The sequence below is a fragment of the Sardina pilchardus genome, chromosome 7 (assembly GCF_963854185.1).
Source record: "Sardina pilchardus chromosome 7, fSarPil1.1, whole genome shotgun sequence".
In the NCBI taxonomy this organism is placed as follows: Eukaryota; Metazoa; Chordata; class Actinopteri; order Clupeiformes; family Clupeidae; genus Sardina; species Sardina pilchardus.
In genome coordinates, this window is record NC_085000.1 from 20,705,150 (window position 1) to 20,722,873 (window position 17,724).

The 17,724-nt window shown below is 42.9% G+C and overlaps 1 protein-coding gene across 1 annotated transcript; it reads left to right on the forward strand.

Moving 5' to 3' along the window:
- The first annotated feature begins 1,597 nt into the window (after positions 1-1,597).
- Positions 1,598-17,531, forward strand: agap2 (ArfGAP with GTPase domain, ankyrin repeat and PH domain 2). The gene is made up of 18 exons (XM_062541188.1): positions 1,598-1,930; positions 10,302-10,360; positions 10,502-10,589; positions 10,679-10,764; positions 10,944-11,085; positions 11,343-11,477; positions 11,861-11,982; positions 12,437-12,568; positions 13,190-13,273; positions 13,376-13,480; positions 13,657-13,816; positions 14,161-14,301; positions 14,637-14,768; positions 15,355-15,506; positions 15,748-15,835; positions 15,984-16,200; positions 16,382-16,661; positions 16,938-17,531. Exons 1-18 carry the CDS (start codon positions 1,768-1,770, stop codon positions 17,145-17,147), a joined length of 2,496 nt encoding a protein of 831 aa, XP_062397172.1. The 5' UTR covers positions 1,598-1,767; the 3' UTR covers positions 17,148-17,531.
- Positions 17,532-17,724: the final 193 nt, after the last annotated feature.

Genomic DNA, 17,724 nt, shown 5'->3' on the forward strand with positions numbered 1-17,724 from the left:
CACTGAGGTTCTTTCTTAATTTCCGTTTAATTTATTAAGTAAAACTAACTGATGAGACAATTATCATGGCCTCAACGCACCGTCACGTAGCCTAGTTGCAGTCACATGGCTGTATCTACAGAGGATACAGGAGAGAGAAAGCAGATGGCTAAGAGGAAAGAGGAAGAGAGGGAAAATGTTACACCGTGTCAGAAGGTATAAGCTCTGCTGCCTATGACCCTGCATATAAATGCAATATTTGCAATATTTGCTACGCTGATGAGAAGAAGCAGAACATTCTTAATAACAGATGGCTGGAGCAGGGACCAGTATAAAATATCCCCGGAGCCAATTTGAGTAAAGGCTCTTGAGATGCATCTAAAGAAATAGAATGTTGTGAAAAAGTGTGTCAGTTTAAGTTATGAACAAAACAAATCTATGGTTTAGTCTAAGTCTTGCGTAGGCCTATGTCCACTTTGCGAAATAAGCCTTTGGTCTAATTATAGGTTGTACTGTAGGTGTGAAATATATATTTTGAGTAAATTATCAATTATCAAATATGCAAATGTTAAATGTCTATAGCATGGTTCCAGTTTCCAAAGCAATGAAGGCTGTTATCATCTTGATATTATGCATATCATTGTTAATATTGAGCTAGAAATGTGGAACAAACAATGCTAGAGTTATTACTCATAGCCAGACCATAAATCTCTCTAGATTAGACCGGAGGGGCATTCAAATTCACAAACGTAGATGATGGGACTGAGAAGCCAGTGTCTGATTTAAGACTGCAAAACAGAAGCAGCAGGTGGCAATGGAAGTCAATACATAATTATCGGGTCACAGCAATCAGAAAAAAATAAATATCAAAATCAGTTTTGGCACTGAGGCCAGTTTTTCAATGTTCTACTTTTGATCAAGAAGAAATAATAAAAAATATATATATCGTAATATGGCTTGATAGAGTGTCATACATTGTGTATACAGGCTATAGGCCTATTTAATTTTCATTAAAACATCTCCCTCTTGATTGTCGAGACATTTCACATAAATGTTCATTTAAAGTAATAATATTTCACCTTAAAGCTTAAAACCCATTTTGATGCCACACTAACTTACAATGAATGCTGGTGCCCACAACACCTATTGCGCTGATGTTGTTGTCACAGGTAGGATCATGACCCTCATGAAAAGGGGAATTCCTTCACTGTGTTACTCAAGCCGTGACAAAATAGCCACTGATGTAATAGTGACTTCAGTTGCATGAAAGCACCATCAATACATTGTGTTTCCTTGAGAAGTAATCAATTCAATCAATAAGGCCTTCATAAAATACATTTATTATTCACTAATATGTCCTTCTACTACCCCTTTACAGGGTTAAATCAGCCGATAACAGTGTTCTCCAACACTTACCAAAATGTTCTCTGGTTCTTTTGATTTAAAATAAGTGCAGAATAAGTCAAGTTCAGACCTCACGCCAGAGGATGATCTCAGGAAAGAAAGCTCTAGCTGTTTGGGCCACGACAAACCGTTACAGTCAACCGCACCGCAAGATCCTGTTTGTGATACACTGAGCACTCAGTCAGTATAGGTGAAATCAGGAAGTGATTCAAAAGCACGCAAAGGAAATTGACACAAACGGAGCGACTCTGTTCAAGCTCTGTTCAAGTTGTACAACGCGGAGCTGGACTTTTATTCACGGGAATCCATGACATGGAGAGGGAGGCCGAGGGGTGAGATGGGCTGTGGATTGGGTCCAGTCACAGCAGATGCTCAACAGTCACCATGAATAGCAGCATTAAAGGGGCACACTCGAGTGCCATCAAAGCAGAAGTGAGACGGCATGAGAGTGTCCAGAACAACATTAACAAACTCCGCAAGCAGCTGGAGAGGGTGACCGACCAACAGCTCCGAACTGGCCTCAAGCTTTACCTCCACAGCATCCAAGGTGAGCACTGCTGTATTGCTGCAGTTGCACTTGAATTGAATACAGTGTATTCAGTGACTGTGCTTTTTGCCTATTACATAAGGGTAAAATGGCGGATATCTGCAGTATGAGTGGCTCAAAGGAAATGTGCCAATTGTGATGAATATTGGTAATTACATTGATTGGACAGTTCTCAGTGTTCTGTTATCTTAATGCAAACATATGCACGTGCAATCATGCAGTGGAGAATGCAGGGAAGAAAATCATCAGGTCAATATCAAAAGTCTTTAAATGATTTGTCTTTATTTGTTTATTTAAATAAGCTTAGTTACATATATGTGATCAGTAAGTAGACATTGCAACACTGAAAATAGATGTCTGATGTCTGGGGTATTTGTACTGTAGGGACTTTTTGCTGTTCCTACCTTTTTTGTAGATCACATAGTAAGTTTCTCCTTAACTCTTCTGTGAGTGACTGAGTCTAAGCAGACATACGACATAAATCTACCACAGCATTTCCTGTCTCCCCTGTCTTTGAGGAATTAGTCTTTCAGCTGCTGCTTTATTAACTCAACTCAGTGTTCAGCAGCAAAGACCATATGCTACAGAAAAAGGTCATTTGCTGAATGCATTGACTTTTAATGGTCAGGCCATTTTTCCATATGAGCATGGCCTAGTTCTGGACAAAAGCTTTGCAGTGAGCCGTCGTATGTTGTCATGACAGCAGAATCTTGTTCCTGCTGTGCTAGCCTACTTCCTGTGTCTGACGCTCAGTAGCTGGCCCCAAAAGCCACTTCCTGTCAGTCAGAGACACCACCTGCTGATGTCCCCTAACAGCCCCCTGTGCCTCCTTATATCCCTTTTCTTAAAGGTGAAATGCTTTGCTTGTCAGAAAGCAAAAATGCATTAAACCACAAAACCTACCAAGGCACAATTAAATGCTTATCTTGATACTGTATGACGTATATCTCACGGAAGAAGTGACGTTAAATGCACATTAAATGATTCTTCCTTCGTTTCCCCAGCAACTCTAACAGTCTAACATTTTGAACACCAAAAAGCATAAAATGTGCCTTTAAGATCAATACATGCAGACTAATAAGAAGGCTTTTTATCAAAGGTTTTGCGGTTGTTGATGATAATTAGATAAAAACTCATCCCTGTTTATACTTCAACCATCTCACTGGTGTGAAAAGAGTGCTCTTAATTCAACACTTTACATCTGAAAAGTATGATATACGTAATGATATTTAATTGTATAATGCTGTATGGGCTCTGTGCACAGGTTACTTGATGCCGGCTGTCCACAAGCACATGAGAGTGCTTTAGTTGAACCAAAACGTCAGAAATAAAATTTACTGGTAGGCCTACGCCTTAAGTCTTAATGTCCATGGGCGACTCTAAGGAGCAGTGCTGGGTGCCACTCTGCTCAGCTTCGATTCGTTATAAGCAATTTTAGCTTCCACCTTTTTCCTTAAAACACCAGCCTATGCAGTGGCTGCACGAAATAAGGAGAGAAGGATTTCCGGTGAGCACACGTTTTGGCACTCACTGACGCACTCCTCTTTAGGTGCTCGTTGACAGTAATGTCAACTAACAGGAAACTAGTTTGCCAACTTCAAGTAAGCAAGCGCACCCAGCCCATAGAAGCCGTGCCTTTCTCATTAGAACAGCCATTTTGCTACGCACAAACTGAACACACACAGACGTACTGCACACACACATAGGCTACCATTTTACACACATTCCCAAAGTGAAATTGTACCACTATACATTATTGATCTTCGCTCACCCTTGTCACTAGTCAGTGTTTAATTGAGCGCTGCCAGGAGCAGCAGCCCCCTCTGGAGTGGACGGTCTCTCCACCTCCCCCCTCTACTGTGCTATTATTAGCATATCAATTACACCTCACCAGATGTCCTAAAAGGATTGCCTTGGGTTCACAAGGTCAGAAGCCACATCCCTCTTCTCACTAAAAATGTGGTCATAATTGCAGTGGAAAAAATCCGGTTGAAAATGCAGTTGTTCTTTTTGCATAATGGAGATTCATCACATTCATTATTTGTTATAATGATAATAATCACAATCAATAATTAACCCCCTCAGATATTTATACGTATTTTATGTATGGACTATTAGCATTTTATTTCCATATAAATGCAAGCTTACACATAAAAGTATGTGGTGAGGTGGAGGTGTGTTTCGGTATGCTCCATAAACTAATACTAATTACAGTCTACAGAAAACTGTAACAAAGCAATTAGGCATGGACCAGCATCCTGCACACAATCCTTATTTATTTATTTATACGTAAAACAGAGTAGCTTCAGCCTCTTGCTCCCCCTCACTTCCTGTTCCTCATCCACTAGATTTCACACTCAAATAGATAACCACAGATGTCAAATTGAAACCAAATCATTATTTAATACATTGATTTGTGTATTGTATGCATTGATATATATATATATGTATATCTAATTATGAAATGGCCATTGTTGCTTCAGTTGCAATATAAATCAAGTTGCTTTCTCCTGATTAACAGGAAAACAGATCAATAGTCATTATGGCCTTTACCAGCCATATACTCTGCACATAATATGAAAATACAGCTTCGATACAGAAAATCTAATGGAAGATGAATGAATAGTTACCCTAATTAATCTGTTGCATTTTAGAAAATCCAGCTATTTTTCTTTCTCTCTCTGAGATCTGTTGTAGCCTTTCCCCGCCTATTCCTAATGCATCATTTCCATTCCCTTCCACGTCGGGGAGAGGCAGAGGCAGAGGGGTGGGGGCATATGAGCAACAGAGAGCAAGGGCTTAGCACAGTCTGCTTTCTGACAGAGGCGGAACAAGAGGGTGGGGAGACAAGCGCGTAAGCCAGACAGAGACTCAGAGAGTGCGGGAGAGAGAGAGAGAGAGAGTAGAGAGTGTGTGTGTGTGTGTGTATATGTGTGTGTGAAGAGGAGGAAGGAAGGAAGGAGGGCAGGGCTTCATGAGATGTGAAGAACTGCGTGGGCACCAGGGATATTCCTAGACGCCACAGCTGGTCTGGCACTCCTTGTGTTGGACTCCTCTGCTCCAGAGGTATTTGGTTGTGATCCATTTTCTGACCCCAGCAAAGGCAAAGGGCCTCCGTCAGGGGCGTGCGGCCGGACCAGCTATATTGACGCTGTCAGTGCATGATGTGCCTGGACGACCCACGGAGCCTGGAGGGCGGGATGGCCAGACATTCAGGGAGGAAATTGCATTTTCTTCTCTCCCACTGGAATTACCATTAGCCTTTTCTCCTGCTCCATCTCATCCCTGCCTCCGTCTCACTTCGCTGGTCTGTCAGTTGCCTGCCTCACCATCGCACAGTATGGTGCAAGACTTGGAGTAATCTGAGTGCCACAGCTGGCTTCACGATACCCCTACATCCCCACATCATCAGCGAGGCTGCCGCTGCTTATTTATTCACAGACTTTACTGTTGCTATGGAGGCTGGTTAAGCAGGTAATAATTCAGAGATTCGTTTCCCGTTGTGTTTTGCCGCTTTTCTTCTATCTTTGAATGCTAGAGAACACTAGAATTTTACAAAGAGTATTTCAAGGAGATCTTTTGAATGAGAAGAGATGCAGCATGCGTGTCTCACTCTGTCTGTGTAGACTAAGAAAATGAAAGAGTAAATGATCTCGCATAGAAGACAACATTGATCAACTGTGACAACATTGATCTCGCAGCAATCATTCTGTGTTTGCTAGAGGAATGTGGCATTTTGGCGGACAGATAAAAGGAAGTATCTGACATTGACAGATGAGATCCGGCAAAAGCATTCGGAGCTGCAGAGAACTGGGAGAATGTACATGTGTTCACTGGAATCAGCTTGAAAGAAACTTCCTCCTGGAAAGCATTCTCCACTCCACCTCTCCAACCTTGGAGAAGTGTCTGAAAGAATAGAATCAATCATATTTAATGCCGTGTCTAGATTTAGCTGTCTATGGTCCGTTTTCCGTGCTCTGAACTCATGAGTCAAGGCGATACATTGCAACAGCGGACCACCTACCTCATCTCCGTCACCCTGGTGAAGGTAGAGGCGGTTGAGGAGCATGGTGCAAGGCAAACCAGGCCAACGGCTCACGTGCCGGGGAATGAAATTGGCCAGAAGAGACCTGGAGCATTGGTGGATGAGGGAGAGCTTCCCCAGAGGGAGGATGCAGAGGAGGCAGCGGAGCAGGGGGCTGGGAAATGCATCAAACTCGAGGAAGGGGAGCGGGTCCCCTCTACCGCCCTGCAGGTCACCAATACCGCCAAAAATGGAAGGAGTGAAGGAACACCGGTTATCAGAGACGATCAACCCTTCCACTTAGCGGACTCGGGGGCATCTGCCAATTACGCTGAGAGTGACACCTCAGAGAGCATTAGCCAGGGTCCAGCCTCTCTGGAGAAGTCCCACCGCAGGGCCGTCGGAGACCCGGAGCTGAGGGAGACGAGGAAGAGCCGCTCGTCCAAGAGCCTGAATTGCGAGGACAGGGGAGTCCGAGTGAGTTTTCCCACCAGTGCATCTGAGGACACCGGGTCGTTCGTGGGGCCTCACAGAGCCTCCTGGAACGAGAGTGGAAACAGAGCATTTCGAGAGAGCGCCAGAGACGAGGCAGGGAGTAGAAGTGGATCCGCTCCGGTGTACGGCAATGCGGAGGAGACCCGAGGAAACCTTCCACAGAGGCCACAGAAGCTGAAGATGGGCTCAGTGTCTTTGCCCGGACCCAACACTCAGGCCTCCAAGACTCTAAGGAAGGGCAAGAAGAGCCACACCCTGGACAATAGTGACCTGCGATGCCTGTCTGAGGAGCTCTTCCAGGGCCAGGCAGCAACACATTCACAAGCTCCCCAGTCCAATAAAGCCTCGGCCCGAGACCGCAAGATGCTGAAGTTTATTAGCGGTATTTTCAGCAAGAGCAACCCTTCCACTGCTCCCCCAAAGCAAAGCTCTATGCAGAGAGACTCCAGTGAAGAGGAAGGTAAACATTTATCAGCAGTCAGCTGTGTGTGTGTGTGTGTGTGTGTGTGTGTGTGTGTGTGTGTGTGTGAGAGAGAGAGAGAGAGAGAGAGAGAGAGAGATGTGTTTAATCTAACGTGGAGGATTTTGCATATATGTTTAGAACATGGGAGGAATTTGAGTGAATGTCATGCTTTAAAATTTATTCAGAGTGGGCACAATATGTGGTAATCTTTTTTGTTTTATTCGGTTCGCATTAGTCAGGGTATTTATCATAGCTCTGTTTTTCCCACCAGGAAGGGCCACTATATATTGATCCAACACTAGACGAATGAAGACTGTCGCTAAAGTTGACAAATTATTTCACAAACCCTTCCTAACTCAGGGTTCCTTCTTCCCTCCCAAGCACTTGGCAGAAAACAAATTTGATAATACTCATATCCTGGGTAGCCGCAATTACAGCCAATGTCCTAATCCTGTCTTTGATGTTCCACCCACTGCCTGTTTCTCAGAAGCATCTCTGCCATGGCAGTTTCTATCCCACATCCTGCTTTCCTTATTTCCTGGCCATGTCAAGTCAATTTAAGGCGCTTACATTTCACAGGCCTCCATCATTATTAAAAATGGACCTACTGTATATGCTTGACAAAACTAGTTAACGTTTCCTTATAGATGCATGATTTACAAAGCCATACAACCTCACATGACCCATTTAGGATCAGTGTCAGCTAGGAAGATTACATTTGAACCAATTCATTTTTAATCACCAAATAAATAAGGATTCTCAGGCGGAGGAGGAAGCTGGTTGCAATGAAGATTTAAAATGAGAACCAGCTGGTTTTTTTTTAGTTTAGTTTAATTACTAAGTCAGGGTTAAAATGTTTTAAAGGTGTTCTGAAAAATACTCACACCATAACCATATACAACACAAGCCATTATAACTATAACCATGTGACACAAGATAGCTAATCGAGGATAATCTGCCAAATTCTACCATACTTGAAAAAAAAAAAAAAATATATATATTTTAGACAAACATTTACAATGGAAATCATAAGATTAGAGCATGTTGGAGCCATCAGAATGTTTGTGAATCTGACTTTATTTCTGTCACCTACATATTAGCTTACCTCCTGTGTGTGTGTGTGTGTGTGTGTGTGTGTGTGTGTGTGTGTGTGTGTGTGTGTGTATTATGGCATGTGCACTCCCAATGTATTTACATTTGCACTGAGCACAAGAAAAAATTCAGGGGCTAGAGGACAGGTTGTTATGGCAACAGGATAGGGATGAGAGCTGCTGGTTGCATGGGTTACATGACACACTGTGTGTGTCTGTGTGTGTGTGACTATGAGTGTGTGGCTGGGGGTGGGGATTGAGGATGTTGTTGGGAAGGGCAACCGGATTTTAGAACAGACTTTGTGAGGGGGGAAAAAATCCACAAAATTCCCCCCAATCCTTAAATATAAGGCGTGCTGTGCATTGTATGCAGCCACCTTCATTCCGTTTTCAGGGAGGGAACACCACATTTTACCTCAGCACTAGGTGTGGATAGGAACCCTTCATATCTGTCGAGTGACAAAGATTTTTATTCGATGATGAAATGTCTGATTTAATGGAGTTGTATTTCCTTCACCGGTGGTTTGTACACATCAGTCTCTTTGTTTTACCCCTAGCCATCTGCTCTGGCTCTTTCATCCCTCATCCTCTCAGCCTCTCTGGTTCACAGCTGTGGTTTGATGTGCCTGGTCTGGGCAGCTTGAAAGCCTGGCCCCCCAGCTGAAGGTGCTTAATGGCACTTTCCTATGGTGTTTCTTAGAATAGGATGACTTATGCACTCACGCACACCACACACCACACAGGGTCTGACTGATGACTGGTGTCACTATAGATGGAAAGGCAGAGAGACAGAAAGTGAAAGACACTAAAAATGAAAATGAAGGACAGAGGAGAGAGTGAGAAAGAAAGAGGTCAAGAGAGAGAGAGAGCAGCAGCAGAGGAAGAAAGAGAGAGAGAGAGAGAGAGGTAAAGGAAATGAGAGATGAGAGAGGGCAGGAGACAGGAGCGCACTATGCAGTGGTGACAGCACACCTGCTGTGGCTGTGTGGAGCTGCTTGCTGTGCCTGCTGGTGTGTGGCAGGCAGCAGCTGGGGCACCGCTCAGGTCACGTGCCGGAGAGCAGGACAGACCAGACACACCACAGAGACGACCTTAAGAATGACCATCACCACCATCCACACCATGGGGACGACCTTTAGAATGACCATCACCACCATCCACACCATAGAGACAACCTTAAGAATGACCATCACCACCATCCACACCATAGACGACCTTTAGAATGACCATCACCACCATCCACACCATAGAGACAACCTTAAGAATGATCATCACCACCATCCACACCATAGAGACAACCTTAAGAATGACCATCACCACCATCCACACCATAGACGACCTTTAGAATGACCATCACCACCATCCACACCATAGAGACAACCTTAAGAATGATCATCACCACCATCCACACCATAGAGACGACCTTAAGAATGACAATCACCGCCATCCACACCATAGAGACGACCTTTAGAATGACAATCACCACCATAGAGACGACCTTTAGAATGACCATCACCACCATCCACACCATAGAGACGACCTTAAGAATGACCATCACCACCATCCACACCACAGAGACGACCTTTAGAATGACCATCACCACCATCCACACCATAGAGACGACCTTTAGAATGACAATCACCACCATCCACACCATAATCATAGAGACGACCTTTAGAAGGACCATCACCACCACCCACACCAATATCATAGACAACCTTTAGAAGGACCATCACCACCATCCACACCAATATCATAGAGACGACCTTTAGAATGACCATCACCACCATCCACACCAATACCATAGAGACGACCTTTGGAGTCATCGTCCCTGTACACTCACTACTACCTTTCTATGGCCTCACACAGAGTCACTGCGTTTTTTACCTCCATCTTTACACCACTAGATACAATCATGAGGGAAGGAAGTTACACACCCTCTGTACCCACACGCACGAACGCGCACACCCACACACACACACACACACAATGGAGATATACTTTCAGTTCAGAGATTTAAAATGAGAGATCTAAAATAGAGCCTTTAACAGTTCAGATAAGAAAGATCTGAATGGTATTATCAATGAGTATCACTAAAACAGATCTCTCTGGCTTTTCTGTTATATTGCCCTGGCCTGAACCACGTCAAAACACATTCCTTGCCTCAAGGATTTTTCAACAACAGTAGACGCTAATTTGTCCATTACACTAAATTATTTAGCATGTCAGCTACATTGCTGAATCAGGTTCATGATTTGTGTCTGTTAACCATCCTCTCTGCTTCTTTTCACTCTTCAGTGGCCTGTGCAAACAGTCAAGAATGGACTTTAAATCGCTCTATACCAGAACTGCACGTGGTGAGTCAAACTTTGTGTGAAGAAACAGTGACCATGCTTTGTAGGCACTATTGATGAATGACTGTTGTAATATAGTGTGTTAACTAGCTTAATTAAATTGTGTAATGAGTGAGTGACTAAAGAACTAATTTTTACACACAGGGTCTGTTGGGAAGTCTGAAGAGTGGCAAATCTGCCTTGGTCAACAGGTACATCACTGGCAGCTACGTTCCTATGGAATGCCCTGAAGGTATGCATTTTCATGCCTTCCTGTGCTGACATTGACTGCCATTTGCCTATCATACTGTAGCTTCACTGAGTCTGTCTGTCTGCTTTCAGGAGGGAGGTACAAAAAGGAGGTATTGGTGGATGGACAGAGTCATCTTTTACTAATCAGAGAGGAGCCTGGGCTGCCTGATGCACAGGTGTGTGTTTGTTCATTAGTGTGAATAATAGAAATAGAGTTACTCATTTTCATCATTAGCCTACTGTTTTAATTATTTAAAAACATTAAACAGGGGAATTATGAAGTCATCTCATATGTCAATATGTTTCCTTTCTTGTCCTCCCTGTTCTTTGTTCTTCCCTTCAATGGGGTTTACAGTTCAGCAATTGGGTGGACGCAGTCGTCTTTGTGTTCAGTTTGGAGAATGAAGCAAGCTTCCAAGAAGTGTACAAAGACTTCAGCGAATTTAGTTCCCACCGAAGCTGTGCTGATATTCCACTGATAGTTGTGGGCACCCAAGGTATGAGTGTCACTAACTTAATATAGCCTGCACTCCACAAATCTTTGCAATTCTATCCACAAACTAGTCACTGATTTCACATAAGATGTGTGAACCTCCAAACCATCTTGAATGAACATAACACTTGTAGCCACAGTACCCTCAATGATAAACATCATACAGTTTTTCTTTAAGTACACCCAATATCCAAATGTTGGCAGTGGTCAACCATGATATCCATATGATTTTTGAACAAAGCTTCTTGTTCTTCCCAACAGACAAGATAAATAGCACCAACCCTCGCGTGATCGAGGATAGCCGTGCTCGTCAACTGTCTGTGGATGTGAAGCGTTCCGTGTATTACGAGACCTGTGCCACCTATGGCCTCAATGTGGACAGAGTATTCACAGAGGGTGAGTCTGTCACAGCACCCCTACCTGCCCATTTAGTTTGCCGAGTCTCCTCAAAACCTCATTTGGACAACAAAAATGCAATGGATACCAGTGGATTTAACACTATCAGATTTAAAACATCTGATGTGTGGGACAGCTAGATGTGTACAGATGTGACATTTGGCATAAACTATGTATTTTAAAGAATGTTCATCTGACTTGCCATGTTAATAAATAATATTTTCAGTGTTATTATTTGGACAACATTCACATGATGGGCTATGCCAGTTCTAATTAGACATGCTCAGCGCATAAGTGTCAAACTATTTATGTATATCCATTCAGTTGGATCTTTGTATAGGCTGAAATACTGTATGTTTCAACATGCTCCCATTTCTCCTCAGCTGCTCAGAGGATTGTTGCTGCAAAAAAGCAAGCAGCCCTCCTCGCTGCCAGCAAATCCCTTCCAAACTCCCCCTGTCATTCTGCAGACTCAACATCTGTGTCAGGGCCCTACCACGGACAGGTAACAAGTTATACATGCTGCATATCTGCCACAAAAAAATAGGTCAGATATCAGATAGAATATTACTGCAGATTTGTCAAAAAAAAAAAAAAGCTTTCAAATTGAAAGCTCTAACGCAAAGCTGTAAATATATGCGTTGGGAAATGTGACTTGTGTCTGAAATGGACTGTTAAGATTCAGAGATGTATCAGAATGCTGAGAAAACTTATCATAGTTTATTCAGAATTATTTTTAGCAGGACTCGATATAGTTTTGTCATGGGATGGGATCGATTTTATATCACAGTAGAAGCAGGGTAAACTACAGTAATTCAGGGGAATTAATTCATTTGTTACCAAATTACTGTTGCCTCCACAGTAAGTCATCACTGTCTACCATAACTGTATGTTTTCACTTCCCATTTCCTGTCTTCTATATTAACACCTCCATCATCCCTGTGCACCCTCCCCCATAGGCCAGTAATGGAGGTCAGTGTAGTGACATCTCCTCCTCCCTGCCCTCCACTCCTGTGGTTGGTCATAGAGAGCTGCGGGGAGAAGGAGGCTCTCAGAGAAATGTCCCTCGACGACGGACATCCCTATTTGGGGTTAGTTGCACTCAGTTTTATCCTTTGCATCCAGGCAACCCTCTCTGACAGATATGGTAAAAAAAAACAGAGAGAGTTGTATGGAAAGCAGTATTTGCTGGATCATCTGAGATTTATTCAATAATGTTTGGTATATTTGCAAATATATTTGAGAGAATTTAGTCTGTGTAAGCATTAATAGGCCTACATCATGCAAGCCATCCGAGGCCAACTTAGAAACATAATTTAAATGCTGGGCAAAGTGCAAAGTCTAAAGTCTAACAAAAGTTAATTTAATGATGAGGTTAAATCTAATTGGCTAATTAATTAGAAAGATCCTAAGCAGACATCGGTGTGTCAGCTCCATACTCCTTTCATTTATGCACAAGACACTATGCTCATTGAGAGACTTTGCCCGTCATTTAAATGTCATTTAATATAGATATATGTGTTATTATACTGTATATTAATTATAAGGTAATGTTTGACATTTAATGTAATTCAGACTATCATAGGCAATCAAGCTTTTACAACCCTGACACCCAAAGTACCCATTCTCATTTGCCATCAGTCATTTCTTGACTAATAGCCATCCCTCTCTCATCTTCCTCTGTGGCTTATCTCACACCTCCCTTGTTTCAGAATCGCAGAGGGAGTGACTCAGAAAAGAAAACACCTGACAACAGGGCTGAAGTAGCTGGCATACGTTCAACTTTCATCAGACAGGTTAGCATGCATCAATCTTCCTGACTGTGCTAGTTGAGTTATTTCTTTGGAAATAATACATAGTCGGTTCATTGTCTGACACTTACTGTTACTGTCTGTTAGGGCATACTCTACAAACGCAGTGGAAGCTCGCTGAACAAGGATTGGAAGAAAAAGTTTGTTACACTGTCTAACAATGGCATTCTGTATTACCATTCAAATCAAAATGTGAGTTCAAGACTTTCATTTTTTTTTCCTTTCAATGTATTTCAACCGCTTTACAACTATTAGCTATGAAGTTTGTCTATGTACAGATAAATAATATCACCACAGCCCAGTGTGTGAAAATGCTCTGGATTCAGTCTTGTAAGTGCTAGGTCAATAAAATCCATTTGTTTTCTCAGGACTACACGCAGAACGTGCATGGTAAAGAGATCAATTTGTTACGCGTGACGGTCAAAGTGCCAGGCAAGCGCCCCCCTCGTGCTATGACTCCCGGTGTCTCGACATCAGCCCTGAATGGAGTACCCAAGGATGGACTGGCCTCTGAAGGGACCTCACCGGGTAAGTATGAGTGGGCTAGTGCTCCTTCCCTTCTCCTAGAGAGAGAGATGATCATAAGTGATTCGTTTGGTGAGGAGAGGAAACTAGAGGGCATCCAGAAATAATGCTGCCTTGTTGGGGCAACGAAGTACTGTAGGAATGGCACTGGGCTAATGTGGCTAGGAGTTGCCTTGTAACAATGTGAGTATAACGATCAGCATTAGTTGTAAATGTGTGGACATTGATTTCTCCACCCATCACAAATATTTCAACAGATTAGTTGAGCAGTCTCTTAACACGAAAGTGATGAAATTGTGTCTAGTCCTGCAACACAAACCAAAAGAGGACCTATTCTGTTTCCAAAGCTGCCTCCTTAAGCCCTGTCAGCCTGCTGCCTGTGGATGAGGGAGCCGGAGTAACCAATCCCCCCGCTCGGGAGACTGGACTTCGAGAGACTGGGCTTCGACGGTGCGCTTCAACACTGTCAAATAAGAACTTCCCCACAGGTGTGTCACAGGGCTCAGACAGACGTTACCTCCATGTGTAACATTAGCCTTCCTCTTTAGCTTCCTTACAGCATGAACTACCTTACACAGCTTGCCAGAATAAATCAGATTCCAGAGGAATCCAAAAGCAGCTGCTTTATGGTCTAACAAAATAGAAATACATCTGCTTAAAATCACAGGGTTGGCCTATTGGGTACTCAACTATTCTTAAAGAAAATTATACGATTGCAGCCACTCCTTTTCACCCACAAACCACTTCCAAAATCAGGAAATGTTTACTGCTCTTCATGATTTGAGCACTCCCAAAAACGTGTAAATATTTGTCATTTCCTTAGACGCTGACGGAATTTCCAGCCTGGCCTCAGGAAAAGAACAGGTCCCAGCCTCCCCAATGACCAACCGGAAAAAGCCCACAAGGAAAAAAAGCATGAACCCCAAAGGTGATGCAGCCATGGGTCAAGCTGAGGGTAAGTTTCCACGAAGTGAACAAAGAAACTGACATGTTTAATGTACTGTATGCACATTTAGGTTCACACCCAGATCCTGGCTAAAACGGTTCCTTCAAAAGAGGCTGTTTGCCTCTAACTTGTGCTGACACTGTGTTGGGTTAAATACTGTCTTTGTGTTTCAGTATTCTTTAAAAAAAAAAAAAAAAAAAACTGACAGTTCAAAATGTCTTTAACTATCTGACTGAAAGGTGAACACAATTCGCTGAGCAAAGATTATAATATGGCCAGCTTTGCCCTGCTGATCTCTCTGCTTATCTACTCTCTTTCAACACTTTGAACTCACTCACTCCTGAAATGAATCTTTCATTTACTCTGCTAAATAATCACTTTTTTCTACGGACCTCTTCCTTTTCCTGCTGCCCTGGACTTACCTTTTTCTGCAGCCAAGCGAAAAATGTGGAAATTAAAGAGTTTTGGTAGCTTGAAAAACATTTACAAGACAGGTAAAAAAAATATGCAAATAAAGATACACAAGCTGACAAGCGAAACAGACTCAACTTAAGACATTTAAGGTCACAGATCTAATGACTTATTCATATTGCAGAGGAGGACAATCGCGACTTCATAATAGTATCAAGCACAGGACAAACCTGGCACTTTGAAGCCTTAAGTCAAGACGAGAGAGATGCCTGGGTCCTAGCCATTGAGAGTCAGATCCTTGCCTGTCTGCAAGGCTGTGAGAGCAACAGGCATAAGGTATAACACCATAAAACTCCTACATACTGTAAGAAGACATTTCTACTCAATCCATTCCATGAGTTGGAAATACCTGCCCTTACCGCCATGGCAAACAAAGACTCTACTTATAATCCATGACTGCACACTATACAGTATATCATAATTATTAGTATTTTTTCTTCATCACTGAATGCCAATGCTATACAGAAAAGACATGAAACATCAATAAATATCCATGTGTATCTGTACTTTTCTGTAGGCTCGGCGCAACAGCCAGAGTGAATTGGCCCTGCAAGCTATCCGTAATGCTAAGGGCAACAACCTCTGTGTCGACTGTGGAGCACCAAGTGGGTTCTTCTTCTACTATAGCTCTGCACATAACACCAGATGGCTGTATTATCTCAGTATCCTTACGTAATGTTCTTCAGCATATCAAAGTTTCACGAGGAATCATACTTGCTCACACTGTTTTCCTAATATGCTTTTCTTTGTCAGATCCAACATGGGCGAGTCTTAACCTGGGAGCACTAATCTGCATTGAGTGCTCAGGTATCCATAGGAACCTGGGGACCCATCTGTCCCGTGTCCGCTCTCTGGACCTAGATGACCTGTCCCCTGAGCTCTCCCAAGTGCTAAGAGCTATCGGGAACCACATGGCAAACAGTGTCTGGGAGAGCTGTACTCAGGGGCGACACAAGCCAACGCCAGAGGCCTCAAGGCAAGTGCACATCCAGGAAATTGTTCATATTACACTAACTATCCATTACGCTAATGAGCCATGATCTGATTAGGTCTTTCCCATCAATAAGAAAAAGGGCTATTATGCAGAATTTTAATGGGGCTGGGCATTGTCTGAGATGGAACTGAAGAAATGGTGAACAACTCTTGTTGACCTCCAGGGAGGAGAGGGAGGCATGGATTCGAGCCAAGTATGAGCAGCGTGTCTTCGTAGCGCCCTTGCCTGCCCAGGCTGAGGACAGCAGGGGTTCCATGTCAGACTGGCTGCTCTGTGCAGTGGTCGAGAGGGACCTCCCCCGCCTACTGCTGCTCCTGGCCCACAGCAACAAGGAGCTGATCAATGCCCCGCTGGTCAAGGCTTCTCCACACCCACGCACAGCCCTACATGCTGCTTGCAATCTTGGGGATGTGGTTATGACCCAACTGCTGGTCTGGGTGAGAAAAGTTCACCATGTCTGAACGTCAGCTATTTTAACATCATGCTAACCCTAAACCTAACCCTGTTACAGTATATCACATATATTCTGTTGTTTACTTTTAAACTGACTGGATAACAAACACATGCTAAACTTAAATAACTGAAAAAGATCACAGAGAACTGTGATAAATAACCACAGGTTTACATGGGATTACTATGAGATTTCAGAACGATGTTATGCATAATTTTGGTGGATTTAAAAATCTAATGTTGGATTTTCGGATCCTTTTCAGAACGGCATTGATGTGAAGGCAAAAGGTCCACAAGGCCAGACAGCTTTGGCCATGGCTCGAAACGCAGGGAGCAGAGAGTGTGCTGAGATCCTGCTGCAATACGGTTGTCCCAATGAACTCTCTCCCACCATGTCTACACCTAGCCTCTCCCGAAAAAATAGCACAACCAGTTTGGGAAGAGCCAACTCCAGGAGAAGGGAGAACTTCTGATGTCTTAAATACAGAGACATGGATAGAATATATATATATACATCTAGAAAACTTCAAGAATTAATTGTAAAAAGATCATTTGAAATCTGAAAAAGTGTGTGTGTGTGTGTGTGTGTGTGTGTGTGAGAGAGAGAGAGTGAGAGAGAGAGAGAGAGAGAGAGAGAGAGAGAGGAAGATTGTGACCTCCTCTGTAGTCATCACTGAAATCTACAAGGACCGTTTAAAATAACTGATATCAATGTAACCAACGAAAGGATTTTTCAGATACTGGTCAATGTAATATCAATGTTATCACCATGTGTGCAAAATCGTTTTTCATACTCTGCATCACTATTAGTACAAAATGTTTGCATTTCAAGAATAATCAAGTACGCAGTATTTTTATGCCTGTCTCTGTGTTTTGCCTTTCCATTTGCATCATTAATCACCACACAGACACAGGCAGATATATTTTAGGCAAGTAAAATATGAAGCGATGAGCATAAACAGTTGGGTAAGAAAGAATCCTTGTCGGCTAACTGTATTTGTAATAGGCCTATAAAGCCAAGAACAAAAATGCATTTGACCGAATGTTGCA